The sequence below is a fragment of the Planococcus citri genome, chromosome 5 (assembly GCF_950023065.1).
Source record: "Planococcus citri chromosome 5, ihPlaCitr1.1, whole genome shotgun sequence".
NCBI classification, from domain to species: Eukaryota; Metazoa; Arthropoda; class Insecta; order Hemiptera; family Pseudococcidae; genus Planococcus; species Planococcus citri.
The window spans coordinates 68,028,425-68,044,047 of record NC_088681.1 but is presented as its reverse complement, the minus strand read 5'-3'; the positions used below and the strand labels follow the sequence as shown (position 1 = coordinate 68,044,047).

The window sequence follows — 15,623 nt, the reverse complement described above, 5'->3', positions numbered from 1 at the left end:
CGCTTTTTCAAATTTGGAAGGCAGGACCAAGATTATGACGTTTTTAGATTTTTTCAAATTTTTTTCAATTTTTTTTTGAAATTTGCACAAAATAAGATCATTGCAATCAGCATTCATTATTTTCAACGTTAATACAAAGCGGGCGCGTTTTTAAATTCAAATTTTTGCCTATGTAAATAATTTTTTTCTTTTTTTTCAAACAACGATGAATTTTTTTGGTAAAAAAATTTTTCGACGGTGAATCAGACTCTCCTACTTTTTTTCAGGTTCCTAAAAAAATTTTCAATGCATAATTAGATGTACGTAGTACGTACACTAGAATGGCGAATTGGTATGATAAGGAAAACGAAGTCTGCATGCATTTCTATAATGTATTAAATAGATAAATTAACGTATGTTACAATATTCAAAATGTAAAACAACATTCTTAATGTAAAAAGTAGACAGTAGTTTCGATAGACCTTTCAAAAATACATCACTCACAAACCAAATGCAAAAAATTAAATTTCATTTTTGATCAATTTTTAGAGAATTTATTTTGAAATTAATTTTCACGAGAAAATTAAGATTTCAATCGATTAAGGTAGGTATGTAAAAAGCCAAACAATTTACGCCTAATTTTCCACCAGCCTAATCAATTGCTCCCTCCAATGAATTATGTACATATGTATTACGATTTTTAAAAATATGTAGGTACTTATAGCTATAGAAGAAATTTCGGATTTGAATCAATAGATTTTAATTAATTGAAGTGGTCATTTTTTGTGAGGATTTTTCAAACTGAAAAAGCAAAAAATCCACTGGAAGTCCCAGAATGGTTTACAACCAGAAAGCCGAAACGAGTTTTAAACCAAATTTCAGTTCTCTTTCCAAGTTTCATCAATTATTATTTTTTTCATGGAAAATAGGCCAAATGGGATTCTCAAAAATTGCTCAAATAGGTATTGAAAAATGAAATTCAGCTCCAAAAAATAAGGTAACTTTTGAACAGGCACTTTTTGATTTGAACTAAACCAAGATGAATCAAAGAGCATGTTCCAAGGTCCTACAATTCAATTTTAGTACAAAAAGGCCATTTCAAGGTTGATTTTTTTACTTTTTGAAGAAATTTGAATTTTTGTGTATAATTTTTTTGTTCTATTTCTCATTAAGAGTTCGTTTTCCTAATTATACCAATTCGACATTCTTATGTACGTACATCTAATTTTGCATTGACAAACTTTTAGGAGGCTAAAAAAAAGGAAAGTCTGATTCACCGTTGGAAAAAATTTTTACCAAAAAAAAAATCATCCTTGTTTGAAAAAAACATGAAAAAAATGATTCACATAAGTGAAAAATCGAATTTAAAAACACACCTTCTTTGTATTAACTTTGAAAATAATGAATGTCGACTGCAATAATCTTATTTTATGCAAATTTAAAAATAAAATTGAAAAAAAATTGAAAAAAATTTGAAAACATCTGAAAACGTCAAAATCTTGGTCGCGTGTTCAAAATTTGAAAAAAGGCGCGTATCACAACGGCGACGAAAACGTTGGTTAGAGAGAGATAGCGATAGCTTCACTTTTTACAACATATAACGTCGCTGAGGAAATCCTAAAATTTTAAACTGGCTTCAAGTATGATTTAAATTCAATTTCCTTCCAAATTTCACTATCTAATTTCTCAGCCTGACATTTCGTATCGAAATTTTTTGAAATTGATGCCTTAAACTTCTCCTCGACGTTAAAGGGTCTATTTTAACTTCCCACTAATTTGAAAAATTTCTCCTTTGGGGTACTGCTTTTCGCAAAAATGAGCCCATTCACCTCATCGCGGAATCTCGGTCAAAAAACCCCGCAATACGACTCCGCAACTTGACCCCCTCAGAAGCAGCAGTCCACTTTATGCGTCGGCGGCGTCGTATCAATTACACAAAGAAATATTTTGAAATTTTTTTTACACTCTTTCGAATTGTATTTCACGCCGATTACGAAATAAAACCCGATCGTGGTATGTACTGCCAGACGTGCTATTCGATAATTAATCGATTTTTATTATTATATTTCTTTAATTACCTGCGAGATATGTACACCGCAGTGCGGCTCACAGGCGTCGAATAACGTGTTCTAGAATATCGAGCTGGATTACCTGTGAGATGGTTTGTTCAGTCTGTGGGATATAGATTTCGGGTTTTGTTGTTTTTTTTCCTTATTTTTCGAGTAGAAATATGTACGATGATGTGCAATGCCCTAGACTATTATGTATGTAGATGCGAACATTATGTCGATGATGAATGCTGAAAAGTTGTAACTCGATATGAGACATTGTTACGTAAGTATACGTAAATGTGCAAAAGAACGAGCGTGCTTTACAAAAGAGATTGTTTTATTGTTGTAAAAAAATATTCGAGGGATGACACAGATTTTATAAATATCTTATAATATCATCTTATTCGTTATAATAAATTTATAAATTAAGTTTACGAAAAATAATGTAAAATATATTACAAAAATTGAGGGAAAAAAATAGAAAGAGAAAGAAAAGTTGAGAAGGAAGAAATTTTAATGACCATCAAAAACGTTGATCACAAATTATTACGTAAGTAATTATGGTACAAAATTGTACATTCGTATACGACTTGGGGTCTTCTTGATCTTCTATCTTTTACGTCTCCTTAAAAATATATTATCGATAAGCTGTTTAGTAATTAATCGGTGGGGTTTGGTAGGGTTCAATTTAGGCCTCTGATACAGGCGAGCGTTTATCGAATACAATTTAGGACTTAGATTGCAATTAACATTAAACCACCAGTCGCATATGAATACGGCTTGACTGAATTGCGTGCCATTTGGGCATAAAAACGACGCTTGACGGCCATCGATGTCGCAATAGTGCCAGGCTTGGCAGCGGGTTTCCATGTCGGCGAAGAATCCCGGGTACGGTTGGTCTTCGCAGTAAAAATCTGTATATGGTACCACAGACAGGACCGGGTAGTCGGTGCCAGGTCGACCTGTAAATTAACCAAAAATATACGCATTATTTTCGGTTTGTGAAGAATTTCGAATTTTCAAGCTATTCAAGATGGAAGGAAGGAAGGAAGGAAGGAAGGGAGGGAGGGAGGGGGTTAATTGGTTGTTTGAGTGAAGATAGCAGAATTTTAGTGCGACGAAAAAACAATGAAAATGCACTAAATCAAAACAAAATTGCAAAATGGAATTAAAAATACGATAAAAATTGGTTGAAATCTTGAAAAAATTGAAAAAAAAATGGTAAAAGAGTTTATGTATTTGCATCAAAATTTTTGAAAGCAGTCAATTTGGGGACGGAAGAGGAGGTTATTGAACGGCCCATTTCCCATTTTCTCCATTTTATTATAGCATTGACTTTTTCAGCTCTAAAACTAGATGAGAGATTGTGTGTTTCTAAGATTTTTGAAAATTACGAAATTTTTTTTGTGATCCTGGAACTTTTTATTTTTGAGATCAGATACATAAATACTCAAATTTTGGCCATGGAGGACTTTAATGGGTCGAGGAGGGATATTTAATGCCAAATTTTTCAAAAACAGTCATTTCGAACCCCTCCCTCTAATTTTTCAGTCGAAAAAACTGTCAAATCCAGTGAATTTTCAAATTTTGGTGCTCACCAATCTCATAAAATGGGCCCTGTGAAGTCAGAATTATTTTCTGAGGTTTGCTTTTCAAGTTGGAATTTTTTAAATTTTTGAGTCGAAGGTGTCGTTAAGATGCCAAAATATTGAAAAATTATCAAAACACCAATTTTCAAAATTTTTGGGTCGTTTAACGCTCCTCCTTCTCCTCTGATAGTCTCAAATATTCGACTCCCCTCCCTTCCTACGTATTATTTCTTATTATTGATATTTGAAAGATGTAAATTTGGAAAAATGGTTCGAAGGTAAATCGAAATAGAAGGCACTGAACATTCTTTGAGAATTAAGGTATTCATCAGATCAAGTGTTTATCAAGTTTTGTCCAAAAATTCGGAAAATCCAAATTGAGAATGTTCCATTTGTAAAGTTCTAAAAAAATTGTTCATTTTAGTGGCGTTTTCTAATTTTTTGTCTATTAGAGCATGATTTATGATTTTTTTAGGGTGGCTTTATTTTTGAGATATTTTAATAGAAATCAGAAAATTCAACTTTGATCCATTGTTTGTTTTTGAAAAATTTGAATAGTTGCCAAAATCAATTTTTTTGAGAGGCTGAGAGGCCTTGTTTTTGTGATCCAGATTTTAAGCACAAATTGAAAGATGGGGTACCCTGGCTATTATCTACTTATATCGGCTTCATAATTTATGCGTTTTATGAGAAGAGCCCCCCCCTCCAATTCTTCTTACATCTCGATCTCGACACATTTTTGAGCCACTTTATAGTGATGCTATTTTAATTATAATATGATCTGTTGTATATCTTATTATTCTTATTTTATCGTAATAATTATTACGAATGATCATCTGTGAATTTTGCTGTGTTCTATTATTTTATTAGTTGATTAATTGACAATTTTTCTGTTCTTCTGTTTTAGGTGAGTACCAATTTTTCTCAATGGAAATGAAAAATTTTGAAATTTGTGGGTAAGCAAGTAATTTGTTTCAATTCATTACGAAAGAATTGTCTTTTCATTTATTGTAACCCTCACCTCCCGATCTACGAATAACAATTGTGGGCCTATTTCCTGCTGAATAAGATTTCAGAACTCTTTAATTTCGATTCATCTCGAGTTTCGGTTTAAAATCTGAAAAACTTGATATTTTATTTTGATCAAGTTTTCATTTGGAAGATAGGGAATCCAGGTCATAGGGAAGAAGGGGCAGTTGGAGTGACAGTTCGCCCTGGTGCTGATTTTTTGAAAAAACCGCGAAATGGAAGCCCTTGAAATTTGTGATTATAATTTATGAATTATCAATAGGTATAGATGGCCTACAAAAATTATCACTGCTTAAAAGTTTTGTAAAAATTTAAATTTTCAAGTTTTTCTTTTTTCCAGAAGGCAAATAATACCAACTTAATTAAAAAGATTTTCGAGTTTGATCTTGAAACAAATTAGGTATTTGCAATGCAAAATTTAAAAATTTAGGAATTTTTTCAATACAAATAATTAATTTTTGGAAAAAATTTGAGATCCAACGAAAACAAATAGAATAAAAAAGGAATTGTAAAGCATAACTTACAAACACGCATAAATTGTGATTACTTTTTAAGGAAAACTTCATTTTGAAAATATATTTGACAGGGTGTCCACAAGTCTGGAAAACCTGGAAAAGTCAGGATATTTCGTAATTTTCACTGAAAATCCCTGGAATTTTGAAAAAACCATCAATTGCAAATTTTGGATAAAGAACTGTGGTGAAAGAAAACATTATTTTTTACTTCTCAAAACACAAATTTTCAAAAGCTTTTGCCCTCGCTTCGCTCGGGCTTGTTTTCATTTCTTTTTCAATGGCAAAATGAAAATTTCTGGATAGTAAAAATCGAGTTTTAAAGCCAAAAAATGAAGTCCTCACCAAAAAAAAACGATCGTTTTTATGCATCTCGAAATACAAATTTACGAGAGCTTTCGCCCTCGCTTGGGCCTGTTCTGTTTTCTTTTTCAAAATCAGCTTCCTTAAAAAAGAACTACATACTAGTCTTCGCATTAAAAACACCTCGTTTTTATGCCTCTCGAAATGCTAATTTTCGCCTGTTCTTTTTTTTTCAAAAGTAACTTCCTTCAAAAAAACATCATTCCAATTCTAAAATTTGAAAAACCAAAAAATAAACTCCTCTTATTAAAAAAACCCTCGTGTTTGGGCATCTCGAAATTAAAATTTTCAAAAGCTGTCGCCAGCTTCGTTCGGGCCAATTTGTTTCTCGTTTTCAAATGAACAAATTTCACATTTTGAAGTCTCCAAAAATTAAAAAAAAAAATTCATAAGTCATGAATATTGTATCAATTGGCCAAAATTGACGATTTTCTACCACATCAATCCACAAATTTTCATTCAACATACCCGCTCTCAAAAACCTAAAAATAGCTTCTATTTCAGAAGTGGGCTCAACATGATATCTGTCCCTGGTCCGCATCAGATCTGCTGTTTTTATTAGTCCTGTCAGTAAAAATTATTCTCCATTTTTAGTTTTTCATTCAGGGTTTCATTTTTTTTTTTTTTTAATAAAACCAGTTGATTAAAGTATAGCGTTTTTTTTAATCCGAAAAAGTATCCAGTACGAAGAGAAACTTATGAAAAAAATCCCCCCCCCCCCAAAAAAAAACTTCTTCCTTGATTAAAGTATATTAGGATAAGTATAGAAAATTGGAAAACCTTGTCTGGAAAACCTGGAAAAGTCAGGGAAAATGACTTGACAAAAATTGTGGACACCCTGTTTGTACTGAAAAAAATTGGCATCTCCCCTCTTTTGGCGCTATTTCGTATGTAGGTATACTTCGTATTTGAAAAACTTGGAAAATAGAAAAAATTGGTCTGGAAATCTCAACTGGCAAAAAACTGTTTGAATTGAACAAAGCTAAATCGAAAGAGCATGCAAAATATGTGTACCACCAGTTGAATTTCAAGGGGGGCTGAAGTGCATTTTTAGGTCTTCGGTGAATTTTGAAAAATCAAATTCAGGATAAAAATGTAAAAAAATCAAAACTTCATCAAGGCAACCAAGAAAGCTGAAATTCAGCATTTACCCTACCCCCCCCCCCCCGAATCGATTGGAGCCTTGAGAAAATTTTCGAAAGTTTAAATTTCCTCCCCATTTTTTCAAAATCGGTTTCTGCCGTTTCTGAACCCTATAGGCTATTTTTTTTGTAAAATTTGTATGCTGGAGACTCCAAAACTTCTCAAAACGCTTCGAAACTTGTTTCCAGTCGATTCGAGAGGTCGAAAATATGGTAGCTTGCATACCAAATTTTAGCTTTCTAGCTTTCTGTAAGCTAGCTTCATGAAATTTAGATTTATTCGCATTTTTGGTACAAATTTGAATTTCAAAAATTCACTAAAAATCAAAAAATCTGCTTGAATTCCTGATATCTTGGCTCGAGATGTATTTTTGCATGCTACTTCGACTTTGCTTCATCCGGTTCAAAAATTTTGCTGCCAATTAGGATACCTCCCTTGTTAAAATAATAATTTTGGAAGATTTTGATTTCCGAATGAGCGTCGAAGCGAAATTTTCCTATCACGTATTAGTGTCTTTGAGAATTATAGTTGCATCGAAAAATGAAATGATTTCAAGGTGAATTTCCATCATCGCGATCATCAGGATCAGATTAGCTAGGGCTATGATGAGCATGTTTAGGTGCGAGGAGGAGAGGGGTGGCAACTCTCTTCACTCGAGATGTGCGATGTGAGAAATCGCGTGCTTTTTGTTTTAAAGCCAGAAATGGCAATGAAATTAATATTATTATAAAAATATGTACCTATGCACATATTTTTTTTTTAATGATCGGTATTCGTCATCATCGTTAAACTATTATCACGATTTTTTCGAAATACTATTTAGGAGCCTATATACGCATATTATATGTATATACGAAGTCGCACGCAGATCGAAATAGCCATCGGCGACTGTATCATTGGTAGCGTGTCCAAGAATGGTGAATGAGGTGAGGTGAGGTGAGGTGGAGTGGTGGAGGAGTAAGAGGCGAAAAAAAATGCTAATATATACACACGACGACGATCGCGATCGCGACTGCGACTTGGCGACTCGGATTACTAAAAAACAAAAGAGAAAGTATAATTCGTTTGTTGTTTGGTCTATGAAAAGGTGTCAGAATTTAAAATAGTGTGCGCACGCGTGCGGCATGGCATCGAGTTCGCCGTATAATTAGGCTTGTCACTGAGCCCATTGACGATGTTGATAATTATCCGCGAATAAACGAATAGACGAGGCATCTGTGCCACGCCAATTTGCCATTCACATTCGCATTTTACACGTAGACAAAAGCAGAAGATTGAAGAGACAGGCACATGGTGTCGTAGGGTCAAAAAAAAAAAGGTAGACTACACAGCTGTAAGGGATAACGATGATCATCTTCATTTTGAGCCAGCTTGAGGCATATTGTGCGAGTTTCAGTGCTATAAAATGTGTACCAAGTATTTCTACTTGCACCTATAGGTAGGTATATAGACGACCTACGAAGGTAAATAAATAGAGAAGTTTGTAAACCGTATGCGTTACTTGCGTAAAAAAAAGAAAAAAAAATACAAGATGAGGCTAATTATTGCGCGATTGTTGGCGTTATACCTAAACCTACCTACACTATGGTGTGCCTGTGTACAGTTGTACGAGTACATTGTACGGTGTATACTTTAGAGGTACGTCTATACGTACATATATTACATTCAACTCGTATAAAAAAATATCGAATATGCTACTCGTATGTTGCACTATTTCCGCGTGAACTACGATTGTGATTTTTTACCTTTTACCTCGTCCTCGTGTTCTACGAGTAAGCTCTGTGGGAATATCTTGAGGCAGCGGAGAGACGAAGAAATTCTCAGATTACTCAATGGTAGAGCCGGACAACCGGTTGCGAGGCGACGAACAGAAGCTACTTCGAGTTATATGTATTTACTCTCTTAAAGCGATCTATGCGCACTGCTGCGGAGGCTGTGATTTTATTTATCGTAATTTTTTTTATTCGTAGGAGAAAGGTAGCTCGAATGGTGTACCGAATTGTACACAGAATGTTTGAGGCGTCAAAATTCCACTTATTGGTGCTTATTGGTGACTTTTTTTTTTTTTTTTTGAAAAGTTCTGAAAATTAATGTCTTTTGGAATTTTGAAATCAGGAACAAAAGGGCAAAGTTTTTTTAGAATTGTGAAAATGAGATTTTTTTAAGAAAAAATTTCCAACTCAAATTTTTACCTTGTTAGGAATAGTCTTCCAAAAAAATATTTTTGAAATAGATGAATGAACGTTATTTCTCGTGATTTTTTGCAAAAGAAGAATTGAATCTAGTACAAAATCTTCCTTTGATTATGAAGAAAATGCTCGAAATGAATTTCCAATTGTTTAAAATTGAAAGTCATAAGTTTTTGTGAAAAAAGTTACAAGAAATTTGCTTTGTTGTGGACTTTTTTGCACGAAGCTACAGAAATGCTTTTGAAAAAAAAATGAATTTTTTATTTTGAGCATCGTACCCCTTCCTAAAATGGATCTGGACTGATTGCAAAACAACTTGCAAAAATTTCGATTCGATGCATGATTTTGACCCCCCCCCCCCTCTTTCTTTCCCAATTATTTTCCAATGATTCTCATTGTTTTTCCAAAATATTACAACTTTCTAGTTTTTTTTTTTTAATTTTTTTTAATTGAAAGGCTTGTGAGGGTTTGAGCGCTTTAAGAAGTCGAATCTAACTTAAAATATGAACAAATATTCAAATTCAGCGCCTTTTAATGAAGATTTTATAATTTTTCAAAATGGGGGGGCGGTGGGGGGTAGAAATCTAGATGCACCGAAGAATCATGTGTTAAAAAAAGTAAACTGATTATTTGAACTTGAGGGAAGGGGTATTTTTTGACTATTTTTGAACATTGAAGAGGAGAGGGTGAAAAAAATCAATATTCAAACTGAGAACCTTGCAAAAAATCTTGCTTCTTTGGAAAAGTTACATACAAAGAATGTTCTAATTTTTCGTTTTGATTTTTTTCTCAAAATTTCGAGTAAAAAAAAAACATTTTTTTCTTTTTTTTTTGAAAATATGTATAGAAATTATGGTTTTAATAAATTTTTAACTCTACCTCCGTCTCTCCAAATTGAAGTATTCGAAAAGTGTTTCGTTGAAAGTCCAGTTCCGGGTTTATCTTTGGTCAGCATTTTTGGTAAAATTGCAAAAACATTTCGTTTTTTGAAAAATTGCCAAAAAAGACCTGCTTTTTGTGTATTTTTTTCAATTAATTCTCTTTATCTTCTAAATTGTTTAATTTGAAATTTTTTTGTACAGAATTATTAAAACGTCCTTTTTTTGAGCATACCTACTTTTTTTCAAAATTTCACAACTTTTCTGTCGCTGAAATCGACAAAAAGATCTCCTCTTTTTTTGCTAAAATGTCCCAACAATCCAACTATGGATTTCCAATGAAGTTTCGCTTTTTTGCCAAAATTAATTCAATCAGTTTCAGCATTTTTTTCAATTTGTTTTTTTTTTTCGTTCAAAAAGTTATCGGTTTTTCAAAATTTTTTCTTTAGTTATCTTTTTAAAATATTAAAAAAAAACATTGCTTTAGTAAATTTTGACTCGACTTTCCCTCTCCTCTCCCCTCTCAAGATGATATGTCCTGATGAAAGTCCTGATCTTTGCCAAAATCACCAGTAAGTCCTACAAATACTTTGTTGAAAAAATTACCAAACTTGCAAAAAATAATGATTTTTGATCAAGATTTACTATTTTTTTTTATCAAAATAGCCAAAAGGTTGCTTTTTTGATTACTTTGTAAAAAAAGTTCCATTTTTTCTGTCTGAATTGTCTAGAAAAGTTCTACTCCCCCCCCTCCGGTAAAACTTTAAAATGTTTAATGTTTGTGGTTTTTCCATCCAAATTTTGGCATGTAAAAAAATTTCTGGTGTGTTTTGAAAATATCTGGTAGAAAAATCATGATTTCAATCAATTTTGACTCCCTTCTCTCTTTCCATTCTGATTGAAACATTTGAAAAAGACACCGATTGAAAGTTCTACTCTAAACTGACTGTTTGATTTTTAAAAGCTTTCAAATTTTCCATTTTCATTTAGGATTTTTTAGTACATGTTTTTTTTTTTTGAAAATATAGAAATTTTGACTTCGAAAAATCGTTTTTGAAATGAATTTTGATGCAAGTCGAACCCTCTCTCCCTACCCTAAATTGAAACTTTGTAAATAAAAATTCGGATTTTGCATGGTGATCTACTTTTTAAACATCCTTGCTTCATTCTTTGTTGTTACTCCTCATCAAAAGTCGAGCTTTCATTAAGAAAGTTCAAATTCTAGTTATTATCGATTGTTTTTGAATTTCCTTCCCCTAAATTGAAACTTTGAAAATAAAAATTCGGATTTTGCATGATGATCTACTTTTTAAACATCCTTGCTGCATCTCCAGACAAGTTTGAAGTTTGTTCACAGTTCAATCAGTTGTAAAATTTGATCCTTTGAAGTGAATCTGGAACCGGTTGTTGAGAAGATGTTCAATTTTGAATCAGAATCCAAATTTTGAATAGATTTTGCATGTTTGATCCAGTTTTTCTTGAATTTTGTTCCCTTTTTTTCAATAATTTGCCTTCACCAATGAATTGTAAAAGCCTTTTCCCCGTTTCTACGCTGGGAAAATATTCGAGACGATTACGATGCTGCGCGCAGGCGCTCGACGCGACGAGACGTATCTGAAGCGCAGGAGGTTAAACCAGTCACGATAGACAACCGCACCCTGTTCTAATCGTTTGAAGAGTTTTGATATCTCGAATTGAGAATAAGAATATCCATGTTATAAATGTTCGTAGGTACTATGGGACGGTACGAATGAAAAATAATTCGTGATTTTTCGTTCTATCGGTGTTTTCAAGGTTTTCTTATTTTATTTTTCGCAACAGAGGTGTATAGGAAATACGAGTCCGGCTGTGAGATTAACGACGCGACGACGAGGAAATCTGACATGAGAAAGAGTGAGAGTGAGAGAGAAATAATATGGAGAAATGGTATCTCTCAATGTACGAGTAATTACGATATATTCGACATTCGTATGTGTAAAAGTACATTTAAAAAAAAAACTAGATCCTGGTTTTAGGTGTTGTGTGGCCTCCTCTTAACCAAATGTACTTAAGTAGTTTTCCGCATCTCGTACGGGTATACTATAATTAAACCAGTTGAACGGATATGATGGGAAAACGCTTACCTGGTATCGATTTACCCAGCTCCAAGTATTCGCGCACCGAAGGACTGAGAAAACCCGGTGGCAGGTCGCTCTCGTGCTCATTCAGCAAGCCATTTCGTTCATCCAGAGATTGTTCCGGATCGACGGTGAGATGCTCGGAAGCTGGAGCTCGTTCTTTTTTCGTCGATTTTCCTTCTTCTAAGCTTTCTGCAAAATAGAAAAGTGAACAGCGATATAAGTTACGAGTTATTTGGTGATCTAGCGCATATCGAGTGAATTGACCGAATCGGACAGGAAGTTCAAGGACGTTGAGAAGAAGTGTACCGGAAATATGTACTCGCGAACTCGAACTCGATTGCGATAGCAGCCAGTTGGTTATGTTTTGTGAAGCGTTACATCGAAGAAAAAAAAATTAAATGGACGCCTTCTGGTGATGCGATTATGTAATTGATTTGTGATGACTTTATGAGTGTCACGCGATGATGATGCTCGTACTCGTTACCATCAGACGATTGTCGCCCCGGAGTGCGTTTACACGAGTACTGGGTGTTTCGAAAATTTTACGAATAAAATAGCATACTTAAAGAATGTTAGTTTTAAAATTTCTCTTTCAATTTTTCCGAATTTTTTAAAAACGGGCCAGGGCCATCGAATATTTGTTGAAGAAATTTTTAAATATTCGAGTAATTTTTGATAAAATCTTTCGTTACTGAATTTTCAAGAAAGATACTTCTTTTTTTAATAAAACTTATCAAAGACTGTAATAGTTTCTCGTGACTCTTGGTTTTTCCATTTTCAACGACAGTTGTATTTTATCGAGGAGGGGAGGTGAGAGGAATAGCATTGAGTTATGTACATAATTTTGTCAAAATTCCATCATCCAACTTTTTGAGTGTAACTCCTTGACAGTATCAATTATCTAATATTTTCGATCTTATTTTTCCCCGAAAACTTTATTATAGATTTAGCCAGTTCTACGTGAATAGTTCGCAGAAATTGTAAAGAATTAACGATTTCTGTGACCTAGAAAGTCGAATTAGGCTTGTATCTATTTTCGTGGAAGTTGATGTCATATCCTCAGAATTTCATGTTTCATTGTCCTTCGAAAGCAGAGTTTATAGTTCATCACATTGTCGAGTTGTGTGGCCAGTGGTCACCGAAGTCACGAAAAATCGTAATTTTTGACTACTTTTTTTGGCGAGGTGAAAGTAGTCGTTATTTTTCCTCGAAAATTTTATGGCTTGGGTTGTAAAATTACATTCAAAGTGTGTGGTCAGTTTTTTGAATCTTTGGTTAGGAGTTAGTCGCAAGGGTAAGCCAATTCTCCATTTTTATAACGTTATTTCAGGATTTGCAGCTTCCTTAAGGAGTGAAAGAGGGAGGATGCAGGAGGGGGGGAATTGGAAAAATTCATTACTGCTTCGTTGTGGTATTCATGTAAGAGTCGCTTTTAAAACATTTTGAACATTCTGGAGCAATTTTGAATTTCTAGAGAAAATTGAAAACTTTCTGGAGGCAGAGAATGTCCCAAAACTGGTCATTTCCGAGGTAGAAGGTTTGAAAGAAAGTAGTTAGATATTTAGACTGGTTCATTTTGTTTGAGAAAAATTTTTTAAAAATTGAATCTAAAATTGAAATTGAATATTTGAAATATTTTTGATTACTTACTATCCGAGGTTTCAGGACGTGATCTTTCGATTTAGGTAGCTTGATATTTGCAACTTCCCAAACTCCTCCCTTCCGCCCAATATGCTTCAATGAATTCTCTCACAGAAAATAATTCGCTGAGCACAATTTTCTCGCAAAAAATGTATTTTCTCATGGAAAGCAGACAGTTTGACAATGGAGACTGATTCTAAATGACGAAAAACGAGCAACCCTGCCTCTCAACTTGCAGAAAAATTTTGGACCTGAGAGAGTGCACGAAATACATCAAGAAAAAAAATTCCAGATGATGTTACATTTTTAGATTTTTTTGATGAATTTTTAAAAATCAAATTGGGGCCAAAAATCATTGGGTAAACTCAACATTTTACCAAATTGGCCTACTATACTAAGTGCTTTTATTTTCGACCCCCCCCCCTCCTACCCTACACCTCTTATCATAAAATTCAGTGTAAACGATTTCAAACTGTTTTAGGCAGTTCTGGAGGCTCCACCTGAGCAGATTTTTAAAATTTGGGATTTCCCCAAAATTTTACCCAAAAAAGTTGGAAAGATGAAATTGACTCTTACTATACTTACCTATTATCTTAATTTCAACACGCTTGAGTATATTGAAGGCGGTTTTGAGTAGTTCTGAAGCCTCCAACAGTATTTTGGAAATCCCAAATTTTTGAAAAGTGTCATCAAAGTTCTCCAAATTACCCCCTTAATGCACAGGTTGTCACATGTGACCACAGCTCAAAAATGGTTACTGATGGACCCATAATGGACCAATTGAAGAGCTCTATTCCAAAGTGGGTTAAGTCATTTTGAAAAAATGCACGTTTTACGGAGATTTTTACTTCAAAAGTGAGTCAAGACATCGATTTTTTAAAGTGATTTTTTCAACAAGCAATTGTTACATGTCCAAAGAAAGAAAATGTGCACCAACCTTTCGAAACAGAACAAATTTTAGCAACAAAAATTTTAAACGCATTTTTTGGTGAAAAAAATGACAACCCACTTTGGAATAGAGCTCTTCAATTGTTCGAAAAATGTTCTTTATACACATTTCATAAAAAACATCAATTTGCATAAAAATTCACAAATTTGTGAAATTTAGCGCCAAATTTTTTTTCAAAAAAAAGTTCGAAGTTCATGCATTAGTGACTCACTAGACCGTGTTATGCTGATTGAAATACCCTTTTTTTTTAGACATCTCTCAATTTTCTTTACGTCATTTTTAGGATTTTCAGATTTTCTAAAAACCCATCTCCCTCTCTCCCTCCAGAAAAAAATAATTTTTTGGAAATTTTTGCAAAAAAACCACAATTTTTAGTAATTTTTTTGGGCAAAAAAATGAAGACTATTAATAATGGGTAATTTTTGGCATTTTTAGATGAAAAAAGCAAGATTTTTTAGCAATTTTGGTAAAAAGCAAGAATATATTTCTGACAGTTTTTGGCAAAAAACGAAACTTTTTAGCGGCAATTTTTTGACAAAAAGTGACTTTTTTGGAAAATGTTGACAAAAAACGAGTTGACAATTTTGGCAAAAAATCAAAGCTTTTTGGCAATTTTTGAAATAAAAGTGACAATTTTAAGCAATTTTTGGCAAGAAACAACACTTTTTGCTTTTTTTGGCACGAAGCAAGACTTCAACAATTTTAGACAACTGTCTGGAATTTTTCATTCTGAAATCTGAGATGAAAAATCTTGTCAAAAAAAATGGAGATAGATAATTGCAAAACAAAGTACATATTTTTAGACAGTTTGTTTCGAAATTTGATTTTTTGACCATTCATATTTTTATGAAAAATACGACTTGTTTTCCTGTTCAAAAATTATTTCCACCAAACTTACAAGGGTGGTGCCCCAGCTAGGTGACACGCGCCGATTTCAATTATTCTTGCACCATTGGATACAAGACATCGAACATAGTCTACCATAGAATTTTCAGCTGCTGAAGTTGATATTTCAGTCTTTCGGGGTGATTTTTCGATTTTCACATGGCAATTTTGAAAAATTGGCCAAAAATAGTCGGCGGAGGTCGCATACCGAAACCTGTCATATTATTTTGGCATTACAATAAATATGATGAGACTAGCCCATGGTGAAATTTTCAGCTGCTGAAGTTAATATTTC

At 33.4% G+C, this 15,623-nt stretch overlaps 2 protein-coding genes across 3 annotated transcripts in view; one reads left to right on the top strand and one right to left on the bottom strand.

The window, feature by feature from the left end:
• The window catches only part of qin, a 133,791-nt gene that overhangs the window by 75,188 nt on the left and 42,980 nt on the right, over nt 1–15,623 (top strand). The window contains exon 1 of one of the 2 annotated variants that reach the window (XM_065369589.1): nt 2,284–2,313. The exons of the other annotated variant lie outside the window; for it this stretch is intronic. Within the exon in view, the coding sequence (XP_065225661.1) occupies nt 2,299–2,313 (15 nt within the window). The 5' untranslated portion in view covers nt 2,284–2,298. Of the gene's footprint in view, nt 1–2,283; nt 2,314–15,623 lie in introns of those variants that run through there. 2 annotated transcript variants of the gene reach the window in all.
• The window catches only part of LOC135849250 (uncharacterized), a 28,387-nt gene continuing 15,113 nt past the window's right edge, over nt 2,350–15,623 (bottom strand). The window contains exons 2-3 of the mRNA XM_065369592.1: nt 11,857–12,042; nt 2,350–2,992 (exon numbers count right to left, since the gene is read on the bottom strand). Of these exons, the coding sequence (XP_065225664.1) occupies nt 2,640–2,992; nt 11,857–12,042 (539 nt within the window). The 3' untranslated portion in view covers nt 2,350–2,639. The remainder of the gene's footprint in view (nt 2,993–11,856; nt 12,043–15,623) is intronic.